The sequence below is a fragment of the Camellia sinensis genome, chromosome 8 (assembly GCF_055761805.1).
Source record: "Camellia sinensis isolate YWXY chromosome 8, ASM5576180v1, whole genome shotgun sequence".
Classification (NCBI taxonomy): Eukaryota; Viridiplantae; Streptophyta; class Magnoliopsida; order Ericales; family Theaceae; genus Camellia; species Camellia sinensis.
In genome coordinates this window covers 11,316,398-11,342,282 of record NC_138968.1, presented here as the reverse complement: position 1 = coordinate 11,342,282, position 25,885 = coordinate 11,316,398, and the positions used below count along the sequence as shown (strand labels likewise).

General features: G+C 34.7%; 2 protein-coding genes across 3 annotated transcripts; one reads left to right on the top strand and one right to left on the bottom strand.

Annotated features, from left to right (window-relative positions):
• Window positions 1–204: 204 nt before the first annotated feature.
• On the bottom strand, window positions 205–5,084 carry LOC114299063 (glucan endo-1,3-beta-glucosidase). Of its 2 annotated transcripts, none has more exons than XR_014337347.1 (4): window positions 3,880–4,049; window positions 1,822–2,885; window positions 1,136–1,472; window positions 205–426 (listed from the first exon to the last, which is right to left on the bottom strand). XR_014337347.1 is itself a non-coding variant. In XM_082882034.1 (4 exons), exons 1-4 carry the CDS (start codon window positions 3,974–3,976, stop codon window positions 404–406), a joined length of 1,434 nt encoding a protein of 477 aa, XP_082738160.1. In that variant the 5' UTR covers window positions 3,977–5,084; the 3' UTR covers window positions 205–403. The 2 variants fall into 2 exon arrangements, 1 of the variants encoding a protein (XP_082738160.1); XM_082882034.1 differs by having other exon boundaries at window positions 1,909–2,885; window positions 3,880–5,084.
• A 2,394-nt stretch (window positions 5,085–7,478) lies between these two features.
• Window positions 7,479–7,910, top strand: LOC145797550 (uncharacterized). Its single transcript, XM_082884933.1, has one exon. The coding sequence runs from the start codon at window positions 7,479–7,481 to the stop codon at window positions 7,908–7,910; it is 432 nt and encodes a 143-aa protein (XP_082741059.1).
• Window positions 7,911–25,885: the final 17,975 nt, after the last annotated feature.

The window sequence follows — 25,885 nt, the reverse complement described above, 5'->3', positions numbered from 1 at the left end:
GGTATCCAAACATGAAGCGTGAGTGATAGGATAGAAACGTAATTTCAAAACACATCCAAACAGAGCCAAAATCTTTCTCTTTTCATGTCACGTGGTAGACTTTGTATATGTTAAAATAAAAAAATTATTATATAAAGTATAAGTAAAGATTGAACTCAAGACCTTGGATTTCACTAAGAACACACTTATCACTTAAATAACATATTTATTATGATACTAATTTTTCTATTATTTATTTTTATTATCTGAATTGCATACGTATCGCGTGTGCTACCCGCCAGTAAATATTAATTACAACTTACTTTATTCTACAATAAAAAGAAAAAAGAAAAAAATTATTTAAAGAACTACTTTATTCTTGGCCTCCTTCTGGATTATAATCCTCTTCGTTCTAATATGTACATCAATATTTGCATCGTCCATAGCCTGGGGAAAAAAGAGAAAAAAAAAAAAAGTTAACACAAGAAGAAAAATACTTCATGAATCTCAAAGAATAAATTAGTGATTGATAGCACCAATATAATTTTAAATATCAATAAATACGTATTGAATTTTTATCCTTTCAATATTGATACATCTTACTTGATATATCAATTAAAATTTTTAGAGAAAAATCATACAGAATTTTTGCTATATTTTGGAACTTATTGTTTCAAAGTGTCCGAAACTCTCAAGAAATTCTCACGACAAAACCTCAAGATACTTTTCACTTTGCACGTCTTGGACCTTACTTTTGCAACTACTTGACTTTCGCAAGTGTTTATCTCAACAAAAATATGTGAAACTAAATGAAATGCAGGTATATTTTATTTACATTTCACTTATTTTTTCATTTTTTCTCCCCAAATCTCTCAACCTTGCCTCTATCACGGAGTTCATTCTAAAATAGAAATAATCTACCAATAACCCTCTAATGGAATGATTTCATAATTGATCACGGCCGATAAAGTTAATTCAGTCAATACAATTGGTTTGACTGTTATAGAACTTTTTTTCTGCAATTCATTCTATTCTTCGAATACATATCACTCGATACTCTCAGTAAGTGACTGATCGATACGTCTCCTGATATTGCTATTTAAAATCATGAGCCAGAAAGAACGAAATTGCAAAGCAAATAACAATCTCAACATACTTGGATTGACATTAGTGATAATCCCAGTTTCTGCGAAATTGCAGTCATATCCATTCCGACCCATTGCTTGGTAATACGAGTTCATGGCATACGATGCATGCCCTCGAATGGTGTTAGGATTGAAGCAGACACCGCCTTCTTGTATGGCTCCACAGTACTCCGAATCCAACCCACATACATAATTGATATTCCTCTGCAAAGCATCATCATCGGCTTCTGGTTTGGGAAGACACCACTGTTTTCCCTTAGCTCCTCCTCCAGCTGGAAATGGACTCATTGCAGGTGCTGCTGGTGGTGTCGACACGGGGGTTGGGTAGGATGGGAAGGTCGATTCTGCCTGCCAGAGCCAAGTTTACAAAAACCAATCAACCATCATGTATATTTGTTTGGCCTCAACTTATAAGCTGGTTCATTTTTTCGACTTATTTTTGTTGGTTTCTTTTTAGGAGCTAGGGCCAAAAGAAATTTTGAAAAAAAAATCAAATGAATAAAAAAGGTCTACTAAAAATGTAGAAAAATTTGGCTATTTCAACAAATTTTGGCTTTCGCCAAAAGTTGCCATAGTTTTGTGAATTTTTTTTTCAATTCAATCTTTAAGATGTCTAATCTAAACAAAAATTTTGACTCAATTTTTGTTTGAAAAAAAAATCATTAAAAACAAAAATAAGCGAAAAAAATAAGACAACCTATAAGCCGAGCCAAAGGATGAATATCAACAAATACGAAATACTGCATGTATCAGTGGCGGCAGTAGCAGCAACAGCAGCAGCTACCGTGTGCTTCAGTATCCCAATATTGTAAACCGGCTTCATGTCCGGCTCAAACAGCCCAAAATGCCTCTCACATGTTGGTCCGGGTTTCAAATCTTCATTAAACAGTGCAAAAATGTAAGTCTCAAATGTCCTATTAGGCATAAGAGGAGTCCCAGCACCAGACATGACATGTTCCATAAGCTTCCCATTGAACTCAGCTGCACTCTCAGCATCAACTCCAACTTGCCCCAAATCACCCACTGATGGCCACCCAGTTTCCGCGATAACGATCTCAACGTCGTCGAAACCAAGCAGTTTCATTGCCGAGAACACAGCATCCAATTGCCCATCCAACATGTTGGTGTAAGTTCGTTTAGACATTTCATCGAACACCCCTGGATTGGGCCGAAACAGAGCATAATCGAGAGTTTCAGCAGAGCAGCCAAAAAACGGGTATGGATTGATCATGAATGGCGAATTGGTGGATCTGAGGAAGCTAAGGAGTGGTTTTAGGATATGGGTATCGTAGCCTTGCCGGAATTTTCCGGCGGACGGCGGCGTAGAGGCGGCGAGAATGCCAAGAGAGTGAGGGGTTGAGACTGAGATTTGGTGGTTTAGAGACTCTGAAACCAAGGCTTTGTAAAGGGTTTGCATTGCTGGGACGAGGCTTGAGATGAGGAGTTTGTTGGCAGTGGCGAGGACTTCATTGCCGACTAAAATTCGGACAACGTTGGTGGAGGGGATGTGGGGGTTGATGGTGGTGTTGAGCCATTGTTGGGCAAAAGTGAGGTTGGTGAGGAGTGGGATTTGATCGTTGGGAATTGTGACTGTGATGGCTATTCCGGTGTGAGCAAAGCCTTGGAGGGTTTGTGGGTCGGAATCGAAGAGTCGAACACGGTCGATGATGGTGGATTCGAGGAGGAAACGGGCTACTTGTGACGGCGGCGGGAGGTTGTTCGCCACCGTGCCGTAGTTTACTCCGATGGTTCCCGCCATTCCTATTTTGAACCATAGTTGCACTCAATTAGAATACAGAAAATGCACACAAAGTATATTAGTGTTATTGAAATTATATTTAAAATAAATTTAAATCACATGGTACACTTTTGTATATATATATTTTTGTGTTATAATTCTATCAAAAATATTTTGGAATTTTAAAGCATGAACTTTAAAGGAGTTCTAGGAATAGGCTCCACTTCATTAATGCCATGTTTTGATTTTATTTATTTTTTATTTTTTTAACCCGTTACTAAAACTTTCTTAAAAATTCAAAATTTAAAACTCTCAATCATAATTCTCTTTATATATATATATATATCACTATTAGGATCTTTCTTACAGTGCTTTTGCTGGGATTTGTGACAAACACTGAAAAAACGTTGGAAAGGCTTTTCCTAGTGGTTTTTTAACTTTTTTTTACCAACTTTTTTTTTTATTTCTTGTTAGGCAAGCTCGATGCAAGTATTTTTTAGGAGTAACCATATATAAGCACCAGAATTACACAAAATGATATGACATATTTAAATTTTATCATCTTAAATAAAAAGATTCGTCAAATAGGCTATTATTTCAAAAATATTTGGATTATGATTTTAAATAAAGGTGTTGGGAGGTATTGGTTGTGCCCTAACAATATTAAGAATTTCGAACAATACATCGCGAAATAAGTGTGATAGTCATAAATTTAAAAAAAATATCAATTACAAAAAGAGTTGTATAACAATCAAACCGGCCGTATAAATGGTGAATTCATCATATCAGTTGCGAATCTAAGTAAGATGTATCTAGTACTAGCCGAAACGTGTGTGATTTTTCATTCTAACTAGTATACGGAGATATGTTAGTATTGGAAGAACAACAAAAACTCATTTGATACATATTGCATGATATTTAAAACCATGTTCTAAATAAGCATTCTATACAAAAAAAATTCTTGTAAAATTGCGAAATTTTCAATCGTTTCAATTCAAAAAAGGACACAAAATATACCTTGAACAAGGGTGGAAGCAAGGAGAAGTGCAACTATTCCACTGACAATTGAAGCAATGTTGGCGGTGACAATGGCTGTGGCGGTATTCTTCTCCATGACAGTGGCTGGGAGGTGGAGATTGCATTAATGATATGCATAATAGTGGTTCTGGTCCATAGATGAAGAAGAGTACTCCTGGGAGATGCTTTTCTTTGTGATTAGGAAATGGATTTATGCAAAGTAAAAAAAAGGTTTGGAGTACATGGTGAGGAAGGTAGGTTTTAATTTTTGGCTTTCTCTTTGAATCTGTTCTTTCCACCTCTTTCTTCCTATCTCATTTGAATGTATCATAGCTCCAACACATATAATTAGGACAATAAAGGAGTAGAGTAGTAAATTACTTAAGTTTAATTTAAAATTGTAACGAGTTTTAAAATTGTGCTTAAATTTTATTTATTGATGTTTTAAATTGATTTTAAATTAGTTTTAATCAAACTGATCACGATACACTGGTTTATAGTGACTATAAATATCAAGCTAAGTTTGAATCGAGTTTAGAAAATTGACGAGTTTTAAAATATATTACATTTGATTTGTGTAGATAATGAATTAATTTTAAATAAGCTTTTAAGAACCGATTACAATTGATTCATTTTATAACCCTAGCTAAATGAGCAGAGAATGTTGTAATTTATTATTATTATTGTTATTTATTTTTTTGTTTGAAGAGTGCTAAAATAGGCATATGGTTGGAGGGCTCGCAAACTAATTTTCTATAACAAAAGCTTGCTATAAGCAAGAGCTTGACAAACTAAGAAGACATCAGGTAATGACTTTTTGGATTTAAAAATAAATATTGGCAATTATTTTTTACTATTAGAAGACTCGCAATCCTATCTTTAATGTACATTGTTAAAATAATTAGTTAAAGTTAAATTTTGATAAAAAAAATAATGTCAAAATATTATATTTTAGCAATGTTACTTAAACAGTACAGATGTTATTTTTTTTAATTTATTTTTCAAATAAATTTCAAATAAAAATGTTATTTGTGGACTCCATTATGAGAAAAAAAGAAAAAAAGAAAAAAGAAAAAACATGTCTTCTCAAAATTTAACTATTGCTAACCTTGGTAAACCATTGAAGAGCTTTATCTTGAATTTCATGTTAAAAATGAAAATAATTATTTGGTTTACTCATGAATGAGATAGATGCCATGTATATGTATGTAATAGATTCATGATACAATATAGAAAACGATATAAATAAGGAAACAATACTAAATCAGTGATTGATACAATCACAGATTATATACATAATACTAAAAATAAAAAGATTCTATGTACTTTAATTTCTATATTCAACACTTCCTCTCAAACTGGTGTAAGGATATTCAACAATCGCAGCTTGGCAATAGATGACTGGAAAAAGTTAAAAAAAAACTCAATGGCTAGTCTAAATAAATGTTACTGAACAAATCAGATAGTCCACTAAATAAAAAAGGCCAAAAAGTGCTTAATACATCAACACCACACCCTAAAAAGGGAAAAAAATAAAAATAAAATAAGGATTAAACTACCCTAGAAGAGCTACCGAAGTATCTATGGTCAGAAAACACCCTAGCCAACAAGACCCTGGTCTGCATCAGATGCCGGAGTTAATACAGGGTCATGCCGGATCGTTGTAGGAACTAACCAGAATTAATGTCAAGACAGTTTAAGGGGTCACGTCGGACAGATGTAGAGAACTGGATGTTGAACCAACAAGCGTGACACACACATAACTTATGACGTGGTACTGAACAATGAAAGTAACAGATGATTGAGTACGCCAAGGGGTGGCTTATTAGAAAGTGCGCCAGAGATGCAACTTAGGTGGTGCTCCAAGGAGGCGACTTGGGTTGTGCACCTGAAGGAGCGACTTGGGTTGTGTGCCAGATGGGGGCGTCTTAGGTGGTTCACATGGTATATCACCATGCTCACCATTGTTAGCCCCAAGGTTATTTATCTTTCAAATTCTATTGATTTTGATCATGAACAAATATTTTGAACTTATTTTGTTATTTAAAGTTTTCAAAATAAAAATTGTGTTTCATGATTCTAGAAGTTATATGATTCTAAAGTATTATTTTTCAATCATTTTTGTGCCCTCAAAACATGAGCATCAAAACTTGGTTGCAAAACTCTATCCATACTTAAAACAAGTCTAAGGGTCGACACCAAGATAGCAAGGGTCGACACCAGAATGAAGCCTAAAATGCACAAGTGTTCTAGCTGCAAGGGTCGACACCAAATTTTAGAATGTAATTCAGCAGTAAGGGTCAACACCAAGATAGCAAGGGTCGACACCAAGATAGCAAGGGTCGATACCAAATTTCGAAATGCAATTCAGTAGTAAAGGTTGACACCAAGAAGCACAACGGTCGACCCTAAATTTCATAATGTATTTCAGCAGTAAGGGTTGACACCAAGACTGATAAGGGTCAACACTAGAAACATTTGAGACTCAACACAGAGAAGAGAGAGAAGCAAAGGGTCAACACCTAATTTGCAGGGGTCGACACCTGTAAATTTGGGTTTAAAAAATCCCACCTGCCAAATTAGATCCAGATTGTTACAGATCATTTCTCAGCCACCTTTTTCAGATTTTTTGTACCGAATACGTCATATTTTCTGATCACTGAGCAGATCCTCTGGCACCATATCTTCTCTAAGAAGTTGACTTATGAGGTTGAGTATTAAATAAAAAGCTTATGCATTTAATGAATCCTCTCTTACCGAGACCTGCCTACAGTCTACCTTCTTCTTGTTCTGATCAAACACAGCTGGAGCAAATCCCTCACGATCTTCTCTAACGGATAGGAGAATCAAATCTTCTCTCTTTAACAGCTAGAAGCCATTAATATTATAAATATGGAGGTCTCCTTATTCATTCAATACACTACTTCAATACAACAAGCCTAGAGCATTCAAGAGCAATGAAAAGCTTTTATTATACTTCATTTGTACTTTGATTTTCATATCTAAATGAGTCTTAAATTACTTGATAGCTTACACTTTCATATCCATCTTTTGTGAGAGAACATTTGTAAAAGAGGAAAGTTGTACCTCTTATTCTTATTCCATATTTTCTAAGTGGCACACTTGTAAAGTGAGACATTTAGTTGAAAGGATCTCAACAGATTGAAGTAAGTCCTTGTAAAAATCCACAAGTTAGGTGGAGCTTGGTGGTACATCTATTCACAGTGAAGAAATTCTTAAGAAGGTGTCTTGAGAGGTGGACGTAGGCCGGTGAGCCGAACCACTATAAATCCTTGTGTCAAGCTCTTTTTTCCTTTCCTTTTATTTTCTATGCATTGATTTATTGTCATCTGCCATTAAATACTTAGTCTTTGCAAATTTATTTTTGGACCAAATTTTTAATTACCCAATTCACTCCCTTTTTGAGTTGCCTTCCTAAATAACATTTGGTATCAGAGCCTTGTCTCTAGTATTGTGACTTAACCGTCTTAGAGTGATCTATGGCAACAATTAGCTTTTCTCTTCCTGAAGGTCAAGCCTCAAACAGACCACATTTCTTCAATGACACAAATTTCAACTATTGGAAAACCCGCATGATTATGCATATTCAATCTACCGACTATGAGGTTTGGAAAATCATATGTAATGGTCCTAAAGTCCCCACCAAAACAATAGATGGTCTGTTAGTCCCCAAACTTGAAAGTGAGTGGACTAATGATGATTACAAAGATATTCAATCCAATACCAAAGCTGTTAACATGTTATATTGTGCACTTGATACTACTGAGTTTAATAGAATATACACTTGTACAACTGCGAAAGAAATTTGGGATAAACTTGTTGTAACTTATAAGGGAACTACTCAAGTCAAAGAATCTAGAGTGAGCTTGCTTATTCACAATTGCGAGCTTTTCAAAATGAAACCCGATGAGAATATATCCCAAATGTTCACTCGGATTACATACTTTCATAGAAGAGTTAACATATTTTCTCAGATTGCAAATAAAACAAACCCAAGATGGTATTCATAAATCTCAAGCAAAATATGTCAAAGATCTCCTCAAAAGATTTGAAATGGATTTGTCTAAACCTGCAGTAACTCCCATGAGCACTTCGATTAAAATTGACAAAGACGAGCAAGGTAAACCGGTAGACGAAAAGAAATATCGAGGTATGATTGGTTCCTTACTCTATCTAAAGGCTAGTAGACCCGATATCATATTTAGCATTTGTATGTGTGCTCATTTTCAATCATCTCCAAAAGAATCACACGTCACCGCAGTAAAACGCATTTTCAAATATCTCATTTGCACTCCACTTTTGGGGCTTTGGTACCTTAAAACAAATATTTTTGATCTTTATGGTTATTCGGATGCCGACTTTGCGAGATGTAGACTTGACCGTAAAAGCACTAGTGACACTTGTCATTTTCTTGGAAATTCACTCACATCTTGGTTTTGTAAAAAATAAAATTCTGAGGCTTTATCTACAGCTGAAGCAGAATATATTGCCGCCGATAGTTGTTGTGTTCAAATGCTTTGGATCAAACAACAACTTCTTGATTTTGAACTTCACTTTGATCACTTACCAATTAAATGCGATAACACTAGTGCCATTAATCTTTCAAAAAATCCCATACAGCATTCACGCACTAAACACATTGAAATAAGGCATTAATTTCTACGAGATCATGTACTTAAAGGTGACATTGAACTCGAATTTGTGCCTACAAGTCAACAATTGGCCGATATCTTTACCAAACCTCTAAATGAGGAACAATTCTACTTTATTTGAACTGAGTTTGGTATGTTGAATATTCCTGTATGATGTTAAACTATGTGTTATTATGCTTCTTTGAGAAATTTGATGTGAGAAACACTAGTTATTGCCTTTCAGGACCCTTAAGGGTCGACCCCCTACTCTTTAGGGTCGACACCTTGTGAACCAGGGTTGTGCCGTTGCTTAGGGTTGACACCTCTCTTCGAAGGTGTCGACACCTGATGGATCTGAGGATACTGCTTTTTAGTGTCGACCCCCTTCCTCTAAGGGTTGACACTTGCCTTTTAAGTAAGATTTTTGCCGCACGGTCTTTTCAAATTCGAAGGGTTGACACCTCTCTTCCCAAGGATTGACACATTCTCAAGAGTATTAATATACCACGTGACCCTTCATTCTCTCTTGTGACACCCATTAAATCCCTAGCCCTAGCCCTAGCCCTAGCCCATTTTCCTATTCTGGCGTCCTTCTCCGACGATTCTCATTCTGATCTTCCCATCCTCTTCGCGACCGCTCCTTCTTCATCTTTATGGATTCTCAAGCCCCTCTTTCTATTGCAATATGAAAGCGACCATGAACCACTTTCACTTCCATCATTGTCGTTGCTCCCATTCTTCGATTCAAGAACCCTGAATGTCGATCTACCTTCAACAAGGACTTTAATCTTCGAAAGGTAATTTCTGGTCATACAATAGATCTCGCATTTTTTGAAAAACATTCTATCACGTAAAAGCATGGTTCGATAACCAAAAGTGGTCATCCCTTTTGAAACTCAACTGTGATATTTACCCCACACTCATCAAAGAGTTTTTTTGCAAATCTATCTTGTGATGTGGACACTTCTCTTCATACCCTCGACTGTTTTGTAAAAGGTGTCCCTTTCACCCTAACATCCTCTGTCATTAACTCTATTCTAAAACTCTTAAATGATGGACGCAGGGTCAATCCATCTATCTCTCTTAAACCACCCCAATACTCTCATCTCACTAGTCTCCGTCTCCTTACAAACAACCCTGACTTAAATCACTTGGTCACAGTCTCTGGGAAATATCTCTCTCTAAAACTAAGACTGTTACATTACATCATAACATACAACATCATCCCACGTTCCGGCCACCTTGATGCCGTCACATATGGCCACACCTATCTCATTTGGGCCTTAACCACCGATTTCGCCACTGATTTTGGTTTTTTGGTTATCCACTATGGAATGATTTTCACTAAAATCTTCAAGCATTTCAAGATTGATTTGAAGGGGGAAGAAAAAGTCCCTAGAGACCCCCGTTGTGTTATGGGGCTGAAACTCCTTGAAACATGGGATATTCATTGGTCAACCGTATTTAAGACCAAAAAATTTGTGATTTCCCTTGGTCTCTCTATCCCTGGGTCTTCTCTTCCAAGTCCTTCCCTTCTTTTCTCCACCCCTGGTCCCTCTTCTCCACCTCCTTCTTCAGACCTCTCTTCTCTCTCTCAAAAAATCGAGTATCTTGACTTTATGGTTCAGGGTCCCCTGATGGATGAGATTGCTTCAATCAACTCTAGGCTTAACAATTTAAACCTCAATTCCCAATCCATCATTGCCTCTGACATTCTATCATCTTCTCACTCTATTCCTGTTTCATCCTCTTCTGCCATGGAAGAAAAAATAGATGAGTTGAGCACCCTAGTTCTACAACTTGTTTCTCAGCAAACTGGAATGCAAAAAGACATTGATCGAATGAAGTTACAACAAGCCCAAGTCATTGCAGCTACTAAAGAAAGTGTAGAAAGTATGGTGATCGCCGTCTATGAGATCAAGAACTCCAATGCAGAATTTCATCAAATCTTTCAACAACGCTGGGACGATGGTTTGCTCAAGGTTGGTGCGAAGCTGCCCCGCATTGGCCTCGCTCTCCTCCTCCCTTTTGCTGATACTCTGACGCTTGCTTTTTATTGATGACAAAAGAGGAGAAAGTTGTAGTTGCTATAATTGTTTTACTTAGTTTTCTTATTGATCCTTGGATACTTATTTTAGATATGGATGCTTAGATGGTTTTTAGATGTGGATGCTTAGATGTGGATGCTTAGGAACAATTGTTTTTGGACACACAAACATTTGAGGAACACTTACTTGTTGAGAAATTGCAGTTTTCGATATTTATTTTGGAAACACAAATATACTATGGTATGAAAACATTCTGTCATTACTTGTGATTGGTTATGAATGCTTGTGATGTGTTGTGAATATCTATACTTGAAGCATTATGGAATCTGCTTTAAATGCTTGTGATTTCATTCAATGAAAATAAATTAAAGAAATTAATGTTACTAATGATTGTTTCAGTGCATAATGATAAGGGGAGCTTGATCTATATCAAGATTGTTTTATTGTTATATATATTTCTCATCATCTTTGATATGGCCATGAAGCCCTTTTTATAGGGGGAGTTTTTGATCTTATTTTTCAAATCCTTTATTATACAAAAATTCCTTAAGTAACTCTTCTTAATGCTTTCACTTATACTTTGAAAACTTTAACTATTTGTCATCATCAAAAAGGGGGAGATTGTTAGCCCCAAGGTTATTCATCTTTAAAATTCTATTGATTTTGTTCATGAACAAATATTTTGAACTTATTTTGTTATTTAAAGTTTTCAAAATAAAAATTGTGTTTCATGATTCTAGAAGTTATATGATTCTTAAGTATTATTTTTCAATCATTTTTGTGCCCTCAAAACATGAGCATCAAAACTTGGTTGCAAAACTCTATCCATACTTAAAACAGGTATTAGGGTTGACACCAAAATGAAGCCTAAAATGCACAAGTGTTCTAGCTGCAAGGGTCGATATCAAATTTCAGAATATAATTTAGCAGTAAGGGTCGACACCAAATTTTAGAATGCAATTTAGCAATAAGGGTCGACACCGAGAAGCACAAGGGTCGACACTAAATTTCAGAATGCATTTTAACAGCAAGGATCGACACCAAGAATGATAAGGGTCGACACCAGAAACATTTGAGACTAGTCGACACCCAATTTGTAGGGGTCGACACCTGTAAATCTGGGTTTAAAAAATCCCACCTGCCAAATCAGATCCAGATTGTTACAGATCATTTCTCAGCCACCTTTTTAGATTTTCTGTACAGAATATGTCATATTTTCTGACCACTGAGTAGATCCTCTGACACCATATCTTCTCCAAGAAGTTGACTTATGAGGTTGAGCATTAAATAAAAAGCTTATGCATTTGATGAATCCTCTCTTACCAAGACCTGCCTACAGTCTGCCTTCTTCTTGTTCTAATCAAACACAGTTGGAGCAAATCCCTTATGATCTTCTCCAAAGGATAGGAGATTCAAATCTTCTCTCTCTCTAATAGCTAGAAGCCATTAATATTATAAATATGGAGGTCGCCTTGTTCATTTAATACACTACTTCAATACAACAAGCCTAGAGCATTCAAGAGCTTTTATTATACTCCATTTGTACTTTTATTTTCATATCTAAGTGAGTCTTAAATTACTTGAGAGCTTACACTTTCATATCCATCTTTTGTGAGAGAACATTTGTAGAAGAGGAAAGTTATACCTCTTATTATTATTCCTTATTTTTTGAGTGACACACTTGTAAAGTGAGGCATTTAGTTGAGAGGATCTCAACAGATTGAAGTAAGTCCTTGTAAAAATCCACAAGTTAGGTGGAGCTTGGTAGTGCATCTATTCATAGTGGAGAAATTCTCAAGAAGGTGTCTTGAGGAGTGGACGTAGACCGGTGAGTTGAACCACTATAAATCCTTGTGTCAAACTCTTCTTTCCTTTCTTTTTATTTTCTATGCATTGATTTATTGTCATCTACCATTAAATACTTAGTCTTTGCAAATTTATTTTCAGACCAAATTTTTAATTACCCAATTCCCCCCCTCTTGGGTTGCCTTCCTAAATAACAACCATGATATAGGTATAATACCTGCCCTCAAACTCAAATAGGTTTGGAGATAGAAACCTATTTGAGGTTGAAATAAAAGGGAAAAAGAAAGTGGAACATAAACACACAAAAAAATGGATTGTGAGTAAAAAAAATTATGATAAAGATATTTGGGAGAGGATAAACTAGTGGATAGAGAAAAAGATCACCACAAAGTGATACTAAAAGAAAATATGGCAGTGGAATGGGTTAAGGTCCGATAGGCGGCCAAGGCAAGGCTGCCACCTGTCAGTGAAGCAAAATTACTAGGTACTTAACCTAAGTCTGATACCAAAAACAATGAAAAGAATTATTTAACTTACCCGTGAATGAGGTAGAGCCCATATATATATAATAGATTCATGATACAATTTAAAAACGATATAAATAAGGAAACAATACGAAATCAGTGATTGATACAATCACATATTATATATATAATACTAAAAATAAAAAGATTCTATACACTTTAATTTCTATATTCAACAATGGTAAATTTTAGAAAGCATCAACACCGAAAGACAAAACTCAAGGTCCGGGGGTATTGCTGTGAGTAACTGCTGTGAGATGAATAAATTAAAAAAATGGTTGTTAAGAGGGCTTGAACGCAGACAACTTGGAGAGAAAAAAGGTCATGAACCACTGTGCTACTTAGTGTATTTATTAATATTTTGGACATATGTTATATTTATTACAATTGTATTCCAGCATAAAAAAAAAATTACAATTTGCTATAATTAAAATACAAAACACTGAAAACCCTACAAAACGTTAGGTCCATCAGGAGCGGGGAGGGTTTGGGTTCTCTGCCATCTCTCCACTATTGCTTTGTCGTTCCTTCGTTGTCCCTCCACCGTTTGCTCTGACGTTCCTCTGCCATTGTTGTACCGTAGCTCCACAATCACCATTGTCATTGAGGTTGTTTATTTGCTTTATAAGAATCTTCACTCAGGTTTAAAATATATATATATATATATGGTGATTTATTTTCATATCAAATAGAGATTGTATTTTGGATTGGAGATTTTAATATAATATTATAGGATCCTGTTATGTGTGTATATGGTGATTTGTATCAAATTGTGCAGATTGGATTTTGTTATACGTTATAGGAATCTATTATTGTGCTTTGGATTAGGGATTAATGCTCTTTTAAATTAACTTCACAATTTGATATGTATAGGAATCTGTTATTGTATATGGTGATTTAACTCTTGGCATTTTCATTATCTTTTCACAATGCTATATAATAAGGCAAGTACTGTTATCAATACATGTTTTTTTTTGTGATGAAAGTTAAGAACGTTTGTTGTGTTATGATAATTTGTGATAAAAGTCAAGAATGGAGAATTTATAGTAAAAGTTATATTTTGTGGCGAGAAAAATTATGTCCTTACATAATGGAAGTTATAAAATTTTATGATCTCTTTTAAAGGTACGCTCTTTTAGTAATATAATTGATTTGTCTCCTGTATAATAAATCACATCAAGAAAGTAGAAAATTTTCTAGAGCATGTGGTAATTTATTTTATTGTTGATATTATTTTTGTGCTATTCTTATTGTTATTAGACTTTATATTCAGTAGTGCCGAAATCGAAGATGGTGCGCTTGAGGAGTTGGCCAAGAATTCCATGCCATGTATTGGAATGGAATTTGATTCGGAGGAAGCCTCATATGAATTCTACAACGAATGTGGAAGGATTGTGGGATTTATTATTAGAAGAGATTACCATACAAAAAGTAAGAAAGATGGTATCATGATTAATAGAAAATTTAAGGAAAAAGATAACGGTACGTAATAGTAAAACATCCTCAACATGAGACAAGAACGAAATGTAATGCATTCATGTATATATCTTTTAGACGGGACTTGTCAAAATGGATTTTGATGACATTTGCTGATAATCACAACCACCTTCTGCATATTCCTCAATGTACACATATGATGCCATCTCAGAGAAAGTTGTGTGATGCTCAGGGTATAAATGCCGATGTAGCTGATGATACTAGTATATCACTTAAGGCATTACATGATCTTATTAGCGTCTTAGCAGGGAGGAAGGAATTTGTAGGGTTCACGCAAGAGGACCAAAAAACCTACTTGCGTGCAAAAAGGCAACGAAACTTGCAATATGATGAAGCAGGAAGTTTGTTGAGATATTTCCAGCAACAAGCCACTGAAAATCCATATTTTCACTCTGCATTTCAGTTGGATGTTGATGAGATGATTACTAACATTTTTTGGACTAATCATCAGATGATTACATATTATGGCATTTTCGGTGATGTTGTGTCATTTGACACAACATTCTGGACTAACAAAAAGTATCGTCCACTTGTTTTATTTACTGGCTTTAACCACTTCAGAATGACTGTGATTTTTGATGCTGCATTATTATATAATGAAACTACATCATTTGAGTGGTTATTTGAAACTTTCTGCATGCAATGTCAGGGAAAAAACATGTTAGTTTTTTCACTGATCAAGATCAGGCAATGGCTAAAGTAATTTCTAAAATCATGCCTGAAGTATTTCATGGATTGTGCACTTTTCATCTAATACAAAATGTTTTGAAACATTTAGGCCTACTTGTTCAAGGGTGGTTTAAAATTTGGTTGCGATTTCAAAACTTGCATTTTGGGTATGAGGATGAACTTGAGTTGGTTGATGCTTGGGATTCCTTGATTCATAAATATAACTTGCAAGAGAACTTATGGATTAAGAAGACTTGAGAACTGAAAGAGAAGTGGGCACATGTGTATATGAAGTTGGTATATATTGCAGGAATGCGAAGCACTCAACTCAGTGAAAGCTTGAATGTAGAATTAAAGAAGCATTTAAAAGTTGACCATAACATTGTTTAATTTTTTACACACTTCAATCGAGTTGTTATGGATAAGCGGTATGAAAAAGTAAAAGCTATATACGATTCTAGACAACGGTTGCCAAGAATAAAGTTGAAAATGTCTCCTATGTTAATTAAAGTTGCTAAGTTGTATACCCTTCCCATCTTTGACTTGTTTCATAATGAGTTAGACACATCCCTTTGTTGTCAAGTGAAGTGATGCCATGAGTTAGGAAGAGAAGTAACGTATGTGATTGGCTTATATGGAGAGAATAGAGAGTATATTATGAAAGGTAATGTGGAAGTTAATGAGTCAAGAGGAGACAATAATTGTTGAGAAATTCATTGCACTTGTCAAAAATTTGAGAGTTTTGGAATTTTATATGGTCATGCAATGAAGGCGCTTGATAGAATGAATATTATGAAAATTCCTGAAAGGTATATATTAGGTTAATGGAGACTAGATGCGAAGGATTGTGCAATTAAGGAAACAGTTACAGTGGTTGAAAATGACCCTAAGTTGGTGATAGCAACACGCTACACAGATCTTTGTCCTAGAATGGTAAAATTAAGCTCGATCATCTGAATGCAAACTTGCCTATCAATTAGTTGATAAAACTCTTAGGGATTTGCATGCAAAAGTAGACAATATGATGACTTCATTAGATGGCTCAGGCGTTTCTGGTAGTAGAGGCAATATTGAAGTGGGTACCAAAGAATTTGTAGTTGATCCAAACTTTGCACAAGCTAACGGCTTAAAAAAGAAAGATGGCAGACACAAGGGTGGGAGTAGATTAAAACCTTAGCATAGGAATACTATTAAGAGAATAAAAGTTATTTCGCAACCTACCCGCCTTACTCAGGTATTGTATTTACCGAAGTACTTGATTTCAAATTGGCTAGATTTATTTTTAAATTTTGCAATGTACTGATAAATGTTTTACAACCTCTTTAGAGTATTAGACAGTCAACCGACACTAGAAATATTCAAAATTCATCTTCAAACCATACACTGGTGAGATCTTATTTTTTTTTATTGAAATCATATTACTTAAGTACATAATGATCATAAAACTACTAACAATATTTTATGGACTAGGGTGTCGAGATACCCTATTGGCCACAATTAATGAATTCTGGATATAATCTGCTCATGCACGACGTTAATTTTGCATGCCCGCCAACTTATCCATTATCAACGCCTTTGTCTTCCCAAGCATCGTACAATTCACAAAGTTCTCAGGTGTGTAATATACTTGTTTGTAATCTAGATTTTTGTTTTACATATATTTGTATTTAATTCCAATGTATTTCCTTATATATATATATATATATATTTGTTGTTGTTGTTATTGTTGTTGTTGTAGGGATTAGGATTTGATCTAGCAAAGCACAGTCCCATGGTGGCTGAGTTGGTCTTTCATAATGATAGTTTGTTTGATTTTTTCAGTCAATCGGAACCACCCCACAAAATTGAAATGCAAACATTTATCTAGCGGGCCACCCTTTTGCTTTATTTTTAAGAATTAAATTGAAATGGATTCAAGGTTTATTTAAGGAAAAGGCACTGCTATTGTGTTTTATTTTATTTGTGTTTGATACATAATAAAGCATCAAATTGTGTAGATTGGATATGGATTCAAGGTTTATTTAAAGAGAAGCCGCTGTTATTGTGTTTTATTTTATTTGTGTTTGATACATAACAGAGCATCAAATTGTATAGATTGGAATTTTTTTTTGAAGATGGAAAGGATTATAGTAGATTGTAATTTCTTTTTATGATGGAATACAGATTATAATAAATATAATATATGTCCAAAGTATTAATGAGTTTGTGTAGCACAGTGGTTCATGACCCTTTTTCTCTCCAAGTTATCTGGGTTTAAGCCTTCTTAACAATCATTTTATTATTATTATTATTATTATTATTGAATATGCATATAGATAATAAAACGACGTCGTTTCATCTCACAACAGTTACTGCTGTGAGAGTTCTCTCCAAGTTATATAGGTTCAAGCCCTTTTAACAACTTCTTATTTATTTATTATTATTATTGAATATACATATCGATAATGAAACGATGTCGTTTCATCTCACAAGAGTACCCCGTACCCCAAAACTCAAGCCTCCTCAATTATTAGTAGCTATTTTGTTTGAGTGCTATCGTGCCTAGAGAAATTTCACTAGTCATTGCTCACTAGGCAAGCAAATATTACTTATTTGTTTTCTAATTTCTTTTTCCTCCCTCTTCATTTTCTCTTATATACTTTATAATTTTAATTTCAAAAAAGAAAAAAAATTAAATACTAACTAGTTAAAATAAAAAGTATTGTTAAAGAGCATATATAAAAGGGAAAACAATATTACAGTGAGAGTCAGAAAAAATTATTAAAAAAAAGTAATAAACATTATAAATATTAATAATTAAAATTGTAATTTTTTTACTAATTTATAGTTTGTTTTTTCTACACCACTGTCAGATAATTGTCCCTATAAGAAAATGACTAATTAAAGTAGGAAAAGTACTTTTTGCTCAACTATTAATATTGCTTTGAGGGATCTACTTATTTTCCAATAACTGAATAGACAGTGGCTAAAATTTTTCAACATTAGTTTTTTGTGAAATTTTTTTATATGAATTTTATTTGTATAACATTATACTACAAATAAATAGAATGATATTTAACATAATTAAGGGAGTGTATGGGTAAATTAACTATAAGTTGCTTCCAAAGTGGCATAACTCTGAGTATCGTGTTAATTTTATTTATTATTTTAAATCGACCATAATGACAGTTGCATAGCAAGATTTGAAAAAATAGTAGAAAATGTAATGTTTAGAACTGTACCATCTTACTATCGCATTATTTATACAAAATATATATATATATATATATATATAAAATATTAATACATTTTTTGTAAAAAATATTTTTTTCAAAGCAAACACAGCAAGAGAGAGGTAAAAAGTAAAACAATATAATGAAACTATTGTATTAACTAGTATATCAATTGATGATGTGACATAATTTAATATATTTTTGATATTTGTAATTTATATAATGAGTGAAATCAATAATAATGTCATAAATAGTATTGATATATTAGTTAGTATATTAATTAATACATAGAACACCACCCCAATAAGATAGGCAATGAATTTGGACCATTCTTTTTAAAGTGGGCGACGGTTTTATCTGTAGGAAAAATCTTCTGTGTAAAAAAAAAATAAATTGAAACTAAATCAAACAAAATAAATAAATAACGTACCGAATTTATTTATCGTACTGAATTAAAAAATTAAAAGACCAAGTGGAGTGTGTGGCACTCTGTCCTTAAGACAGATTCGCCCCGCTACGGTGCTTACGGTTGAGTAGCGTCTATCTCGCAGAATACAATGATCTTCACAAACTTGTAGTAGCACTCCACACAAATTTGTACGGCGAACTAGAACCTTGTGTTCTTATACTCTCTTTATTTTATCTCTAAAACTAGAATGAAAATTAAAATGCAAAGGAGAAAATTCTGGACAACAATATGAAAGTTGCAGACTGATTTTCAAATATAATAACACTGCTGGAATGTTGGTATTTATAGGCACACAAGTGATGTCCGAACAGGTATAAAATTCAAATGAACAGGTGTGGTTTGAATCCAACAGGTGCTGTTTTGAAAACAAACAGATATGCTAACTATTTTCAACAGATTTAACTGTTGCAGTTGAAACTGTCCAGATTTATGAATCTGTTCGGAAGTAACAGATCTGTAACTGCTGGGCAGTTAAAACCGAACTTGCTGGGCAATTTTTCAGTTTGAATCTGAGAGGAATTTCGAACAGAATGAGACTTAAATGTTGGACGAAAATTTGGAAATCAAAAAAATATTTGAATTAAATTCTCGCATTATTTTTTTTGAAAAAATTCAAATGAATTTTATCCCAAAAAATTAATACAAGAACTGACTCGACCCACAACTGCGCTCGACACAACCGGACGGATAGCGGCGGCGGCGCGCGTGCGTGTTGTTGTTTGGGCTAAGGTTTACTTTGTCTATAACTCCTAATTTCTACAAACTTAGGGTGCCCCTTGGGGTCTAACCCAAGTGTTGTAGGCTAGAGCTTATACACTCAACAAAACTCTCTTAAAGTTTCAATGTGGGACAAGCCTCACAAGGAAGCCCACATTAAAAACTTTAAATGTCCATTCCACGAACCCGAAAATGACGTCATGTTCCCATTCACTCATAAATGGTTTTGACGAACCGTCTTCACCGTGTGACTTGCCACATGGCAAGGAATACTTCACCTCTTCGGACCAGCCCCAAAAGACATTCGGGGCCCACTCAATTTTGAGCTCAAAGTTGGCCCAAAATAAGCTTTATAAAACACCATTGTTCCAACAATCCCCCACATGAATGGAATTTGATAAAGAAAAATGCAACAACATGATCTAAATACAGAGAGTACAAAAATTGGAAATATTCTGCAAAGGATATGTAGCTTTTGGCTTTGAATCTTCCCTTGTGAGACACTATCGGATTTACTAGCTAATCAGTGAACATGATGTCTTGAACTGTTCAGCCGTTTGTGTAAACCAAGACAATAGAACTCACACAGTATATCTCCAAACACAGCTTAGTTCTCACTATTGTGTTCATTTTGGCCCTGAACAACCTGGTCTTTCATGAGTGCTCTAGAGAATTATAGCCCTTTACAAATCTCATAGAACCGGCCCAGTTCACATTCACATAGGTGATTCTTATGAAGAGTATCTTGCTATACTCCACAAGGTTTGCCTAGATATAAGAATCATTAAAAGTATTACTTAACCTAAAACGTTGCAGACATCACTATTTCATCATAGAAATGGGTAGGAGTTAGACTCCCCAGTGATCTTTCTGAGTCATTCACAACTCGGTTGTCCCTTTGAACCTAGATCTTCAGATCTCCAATCAACTAGGTTGGGTTGCCGTTATGGTAACTCTTATTTAATAGGCTTTAGTCCCATTCCCCTCGATAAATTCTCAACTAACTCTTTTGCTAACCCTTTGGTTAGTGGATCTACTATGTTGTCTTTAGACTTCACATATTCAATGGACATAATTCCATTGGAGAGTAATTGTTGCACGGTGTTATGTCGACGACGAATGTGTCGTGACTAACCGTTATATATATGACTCTGTGCTCTACTAATTGCTGATTGACTATCACAATGTATGCATATAGCAGGCACCGGTTTTGGCCATATTGGAATATCTTCAAGAAAGTGGCGAAGCCATTCTGCTTCTTCCCCTACTTTGTCTAAAGCTATGAATTCTGATTCCATAGTAGACCTAGCGGTGCAAGTCTGTTTGGAAGATTTCCAAGATATAGCCGCCCCACCAAGAGTAAAGACATATCCACTGGTGGATTTTGAGTCTCTAGTATCCGATATCTAGTTTGCATCACAGTATCCTTCAAGTACTGCTGGATATCTAGTATAATGAAGCCTAATGTTACGAGTAAATCAGAGATATCTTAGAACCCTTATAATTACTTTCTAGTATTCTACTCCTGGGTTACTCGTATATCTACTTAATTTACTTACTGCATAAGCTATATCCGGGCAAGTGTAGTTCATCAAGTACATTAAGCTTCCAATAATTTGGGCATACTCTAATTGAGAAATACTTTCCTGTACATTTTTAGAAAGATATAAATTAACATTTACAGGTGTTCTAGCAAGATGATCATCATCTTTGCTGAATTTGTCAAGTATTTTCTCAATGTAATGAGATTGTGACAAAGCATATCCTTATGATGTTTTGGTAATTTTCATACCAAGAATTATATCAGCAATGCCTATGTCCTTTATGTCAAAATGTTTATTCAACATTCTCTTAGTAGTTTTAATCATATCATTATTACTACCTATGATAAGCATATCATCTAAATAAAGACATATAATGACATAACCTTTGTCTGTGTTTTTAATATAAACACATTTGTCACACTCATTAATTTTGAATACATTTGACATCATTGCCTTGTCAAATTTCTCATGCCATTGCTTTGGCACTTGTTTTAAACCATATAATGATTTAACTAATTTACACACTTTCTTTTCTTTTCCTAGAACAGAAAAACCTTTTGGTTGTTCCATGTAAATTTCTTCATTTAACTCACCATTTAAGAAAGCGGTTTTTATATCCATTTGATGAATTTCTAAATTGTATAAAGATGCAATGGCAATTAACATTCTAATGAATGTTATTCTAGTAACCGGTGAGTATGTGTCAAAGTAATCAAGACATTCTTTTTGTCTAAAACTTTTGACCACAAGTCTTGCCTTGTATTTGTTAATTGATCCATCAACTTTTAATTTTCTTTTGAAAATCCACTTGTACCCGAGAGGTTTACAACCTGGTGGCAAATCCACCAATTTCCAAGTGTGATTTTGCAAGATGGATTCAACTTCACTATTGATAGCTTCTTTCTATAAAGGAGCCTCAGGACTGGACATAGCCTCTTTAAAAGTTAAAGGCTCATTTTCTAACAAAAATGTTAGGAAATCTGGACCAAAAGATTTTGAGGTTCTAGCACGTTTACTACGCCTAGGTTCCTCTTCCTCATTCTGATCTAACTCTTACTCTTGATCATGTTTTTGATCATTATTAGTAATATCATCAAAAGATCTCTTATTATTACTAGTCTCTTATCCAGTCTTATTTGGAAATACATGTTCAAAGAAAGATGTATTCTGAGATTCAATAATAGTATTTACATGCATTTCAGAATGTTCTGATTTATGAATAAAAAATCGATATGCACTACTATTCTTAGCATAACCAATGAAAATGTAATCAATGGTCTTAGGACCTATCTTAGCCTTTTTAAGATTAGGAATAGCCACTTTAGCCAAACACCCCCACACTTTTAAGTATTTGTAGGATGATATTCTTCCATGCCACAATTCATAAGGTGTTTGATTCATTTTCTTTCGGGGTACTTTATTAAGTATATAGTTAGTAGAAAGTATTGCTTTCCCCCACAAGTTCTGAGGTAATCCAGAACTGATTAACATGGCATTCATCATTTCTTTTAAAGTTGTAACAACCCCTATCCGTAATTGGCCACTAATCCGTATTTAATGATGCCAATTGAGTGGATCAAATGAATTATTGGGGTTAGTATGTAAATTGCATGATATTTGGCCTTCTATTTGTTACTTATAGAAATATCTGTTTGAAATTCCACTTTAATATGTAAATTGAAAGCCTTATCGGCATCCGAAATCGAAATTGACTACACCGATATGTTATTTGGAATTTTTAGAACCATATGGCAAATTTTATTAAAAATTGATTCAGAACGATTAATTAAGTCATGTTTGGTTAGCCTAATATTCTAACTAATGTATTTTGGCATTATAACTTTATATTCAACACATTTAGCTCCTTTCCCCTCACTCCTTGAGTGCCAAAATTTGAGAGTTTACTTGCGAGAGAGAGAGAGAGAGAGTGCATTCTAGTGAGAGAGAAGAAGAAATTAAAGGTAGAAGTTGAAGGCTTTGCTTGAGTTCATCAATTTTGTGCAAAAATCTAGTTAATTCTAGACTCTAGGTAAGATTACAACCTCTAGATTGTGTAACTAAGTCATTTAACATGAAATTTCTTCAAGATTATGAGTTTGAATGTGTATATTGAGCTTAGAATAGAGTTTGAGTTGCAATTCATGCATGCATGTCCATTTTCTTACAAATTGAGCATGATTTCCAAGAATTCTCTCTTGCTTGTTTGAAATTCATCATCATTTAGGGAAATCATCAAGTTCCAAGCTGTTTTGTGGGGTTTGATAATGTTTTGAGGAGTTTGATACAAGAAAAAATTCATGCATGTTGTGTTCATGAACATTCATCATGTTTTAAGTTGAAATTGTGAGTTTTTAACAAACTCTTGGGCCATGATTTTATGAAATAATGCTTAATTCATCATGTTCTACAAGTTTACTATGTTATCTCAAGTTTTGGGGCCCAAGGGATGTGCTTTGAAGGTTGGAATTCGAGTTTTGAGCTTGAATGTGCAATCTGGAAATTCTAGAATTTGTATCTACGCTCGAGCGTGGGAGTTCACGCTCGAGCGACCACTCTGTGTGCGTGCACTCCGCTCGAGCGACCAAAAGTCCGCTCGAGCATGAATTGCAAGCTCCCAGAAGTTTCATGTCGTTTACAGATCGCTTGAGTGAAGGAATGTGTGCTCGAGCGACCATTCACATTTTGCATGTCCGCTCGAGCAAGGAAAGCTACGCTCGAGCGTGGACCTTATTTTCAGAAATTTTGCCTAAGTGTTCCAAGGCATGTTTTGGCATCCTCATTGCATCTTAGGCATTCCTAAGCTTTAATTAACTCATAGTAATGAGGTTATGGATTAGAAACACACTAAGAAAAGAATGTACTAAATTCCGAGACTGCAAGTGTGTGTTTTAGGCATTATGATAAGAAAGAATAAGAACCAATGTAATGAAAGTTAAGCCTTAATGGACACTTGAATGTATAATGATAAGACATGCTTGTGTTATGTATTTTGTGATTGTAGGTCAAGACTCGAGGATTGATTGACCGCTTACTGGAACCACTGTGAGTAACGTTATCGTAAAGATACGTTTATATGAAATTATGTTCCAAATGAAATGTGATAAGCTATGATTTCTGAAATGATATCTGTTTTCGTGAACGAATATTCCATGTTTGAAATCTATTATGGCATCCATAGATAGTCCCAAGTCATGGGGGACGGCATGAAAATGCGGGTCCATGACATACAAGTAATTACGAGATCTCGTTAGCCACTTCATTGTGGTGATATGTGTTTAATCGGTATCCGGAACTGATTACTCTAGTCGGAAGACGTTCTGTGATGTGTTCTATGGGATGTACCATTATTACGTTCTGATATGAGGATGATTATGCTATGATCTATTTTCTGCTTATGATATGTTCGGATTTCGTTCACTAACCCCTCTACCTTAATGTTATTCACTGGGCTTTAGAACTATTTGTATATATATATATATATATATATATGTATAGGTGAGCATTCTAGAGTTCGAGCCTGAAGGCTTTTGTTTGGATCTGTGGTCCGTTGTCAGCCAACCATTGTGCCTCACGTGGAGGTTTCTGAAGCGTCCTGTGTTTAATTTATGTGGTTTCTGTTTATATAAGACTTGATTTGATGTCGTTGGCTGTACTTAAAATACTGTAATGTGTGTGGGTATAATGTATGAATGATTTTTGATTATGTATATAAAATTTCAAATATTCTGTTCATATAAGTTAGCACAGCTCATTGGACAACTATATTTATGTATTTGCTTCTGCTAGCCCCTTAATTTTGTTAATCTATTAAGAGGCCTTCGGTAATCCAAGGATTACTGGACGGTTACGATGCTAAACCTATAGGGGCGGGTTTGGGTCGTGACAGAGTGGTATTAGAGCACGAGTTATACCGCACACACGTGTCCATATGAGCTATAGGATGTCCTAGAAATGAAATAGGGGCATTGCATCACCATGTTTAAGTGTATGAACACATCCTTATTGAGAATGAATCGAAATGAAACCTTTGCGCATGATCAAAGAAGTTAAGTGGAATAACATGTAATGTTAATTTCAATACCGAATGTGGAATCTATGTGAATATGAACGTATGAAAGTAAGGGATCATGTGACTGTATCTAAATTGAAATGAAAGTATAAACACGTCTGATATGAAATGAAATATGAGAACAGTGAGAACTTTCCTTATATTAATAAGCACCCTGTTTGTGTGTAGCCAATGGAAATGACAAGGAATATAGACGAATCTGAATCTTCTGACACTAGAATTAGCCGGTTAGAAAGAATGGTTGAAGCTTTATCCGAAAATCTAAAACAACAGCAACAAGGGCAAATACACGTACTTGAACCAGCTAATTATGATATGATAACACTGACACAGAAATACAATAAGATGAAACCACCGGAATTTCAGGGGGGTATTGAACCGTTAAAAGCCGAGGCTTGGGTTTTAGAAACTGAGTAAATATTTGAAGTATTTTTGTGTACTGAGGCACATAAAGTTTTGTTGGCAACATTCACACTCAAGGAAGAAGCTAGGAGATGGTGGATGTTAGTACCGAATGATAATGAAGGTGTGACATGGGATAGGTTTAAAGAAATTTTCTTCGAAAAATACTTTCCCCAATGCATCCGGGATAGGAAGGTATCCGAATTTGAACAACTAAAACAAGGCAAAATGACTGTGGCTGAATATGAAACAAAATTTACTGAGTTAGCCCGTTATGCACCCCACATGATAGACACTAACTACAAAAAGGCTAGAAAATTTGAAGGTGGGCTTGACTTGGATGTGTTTGATCGAGTTGGCGTCTTAAAATTGCCAAAATACATGGATGTTCTTAATA

What these genes read in the sequence shown, in the direction of transcription:
- LOC114299063 (XM_082882034.1), bottom strand. Translation starts at nt 3,976, where the DNA reads ATGGAGAAGAATACCGCCACAGCCATTGTCACCGCCAACATTGCTTCA. An exon ending in TGCTTCCACCCTTGTTCAAG is followed by an intron (nt 2,886 to 3,879) that starts GTATATTTTGTG and finishes GGTTCAAAATAG; the next exon opens with GAATGGCGGGAACCATCGGA. An exon ending in TATCACTAATGTCAATCCAA is followed by an intron (nt 427 to 1,135) that starts GTATGTTGAGAT and finishes TTTTTTCCCCAG; the next exon opens with GCTATGGACGATGCAAATAT.
- LOC145797550 (XM_082884933.1), top strand. Translation starts at nt 7,479, where the DNA reads ATGCATATTCAATCTACCGACTATGAGGTTTGGAAAATCATATGTAAT.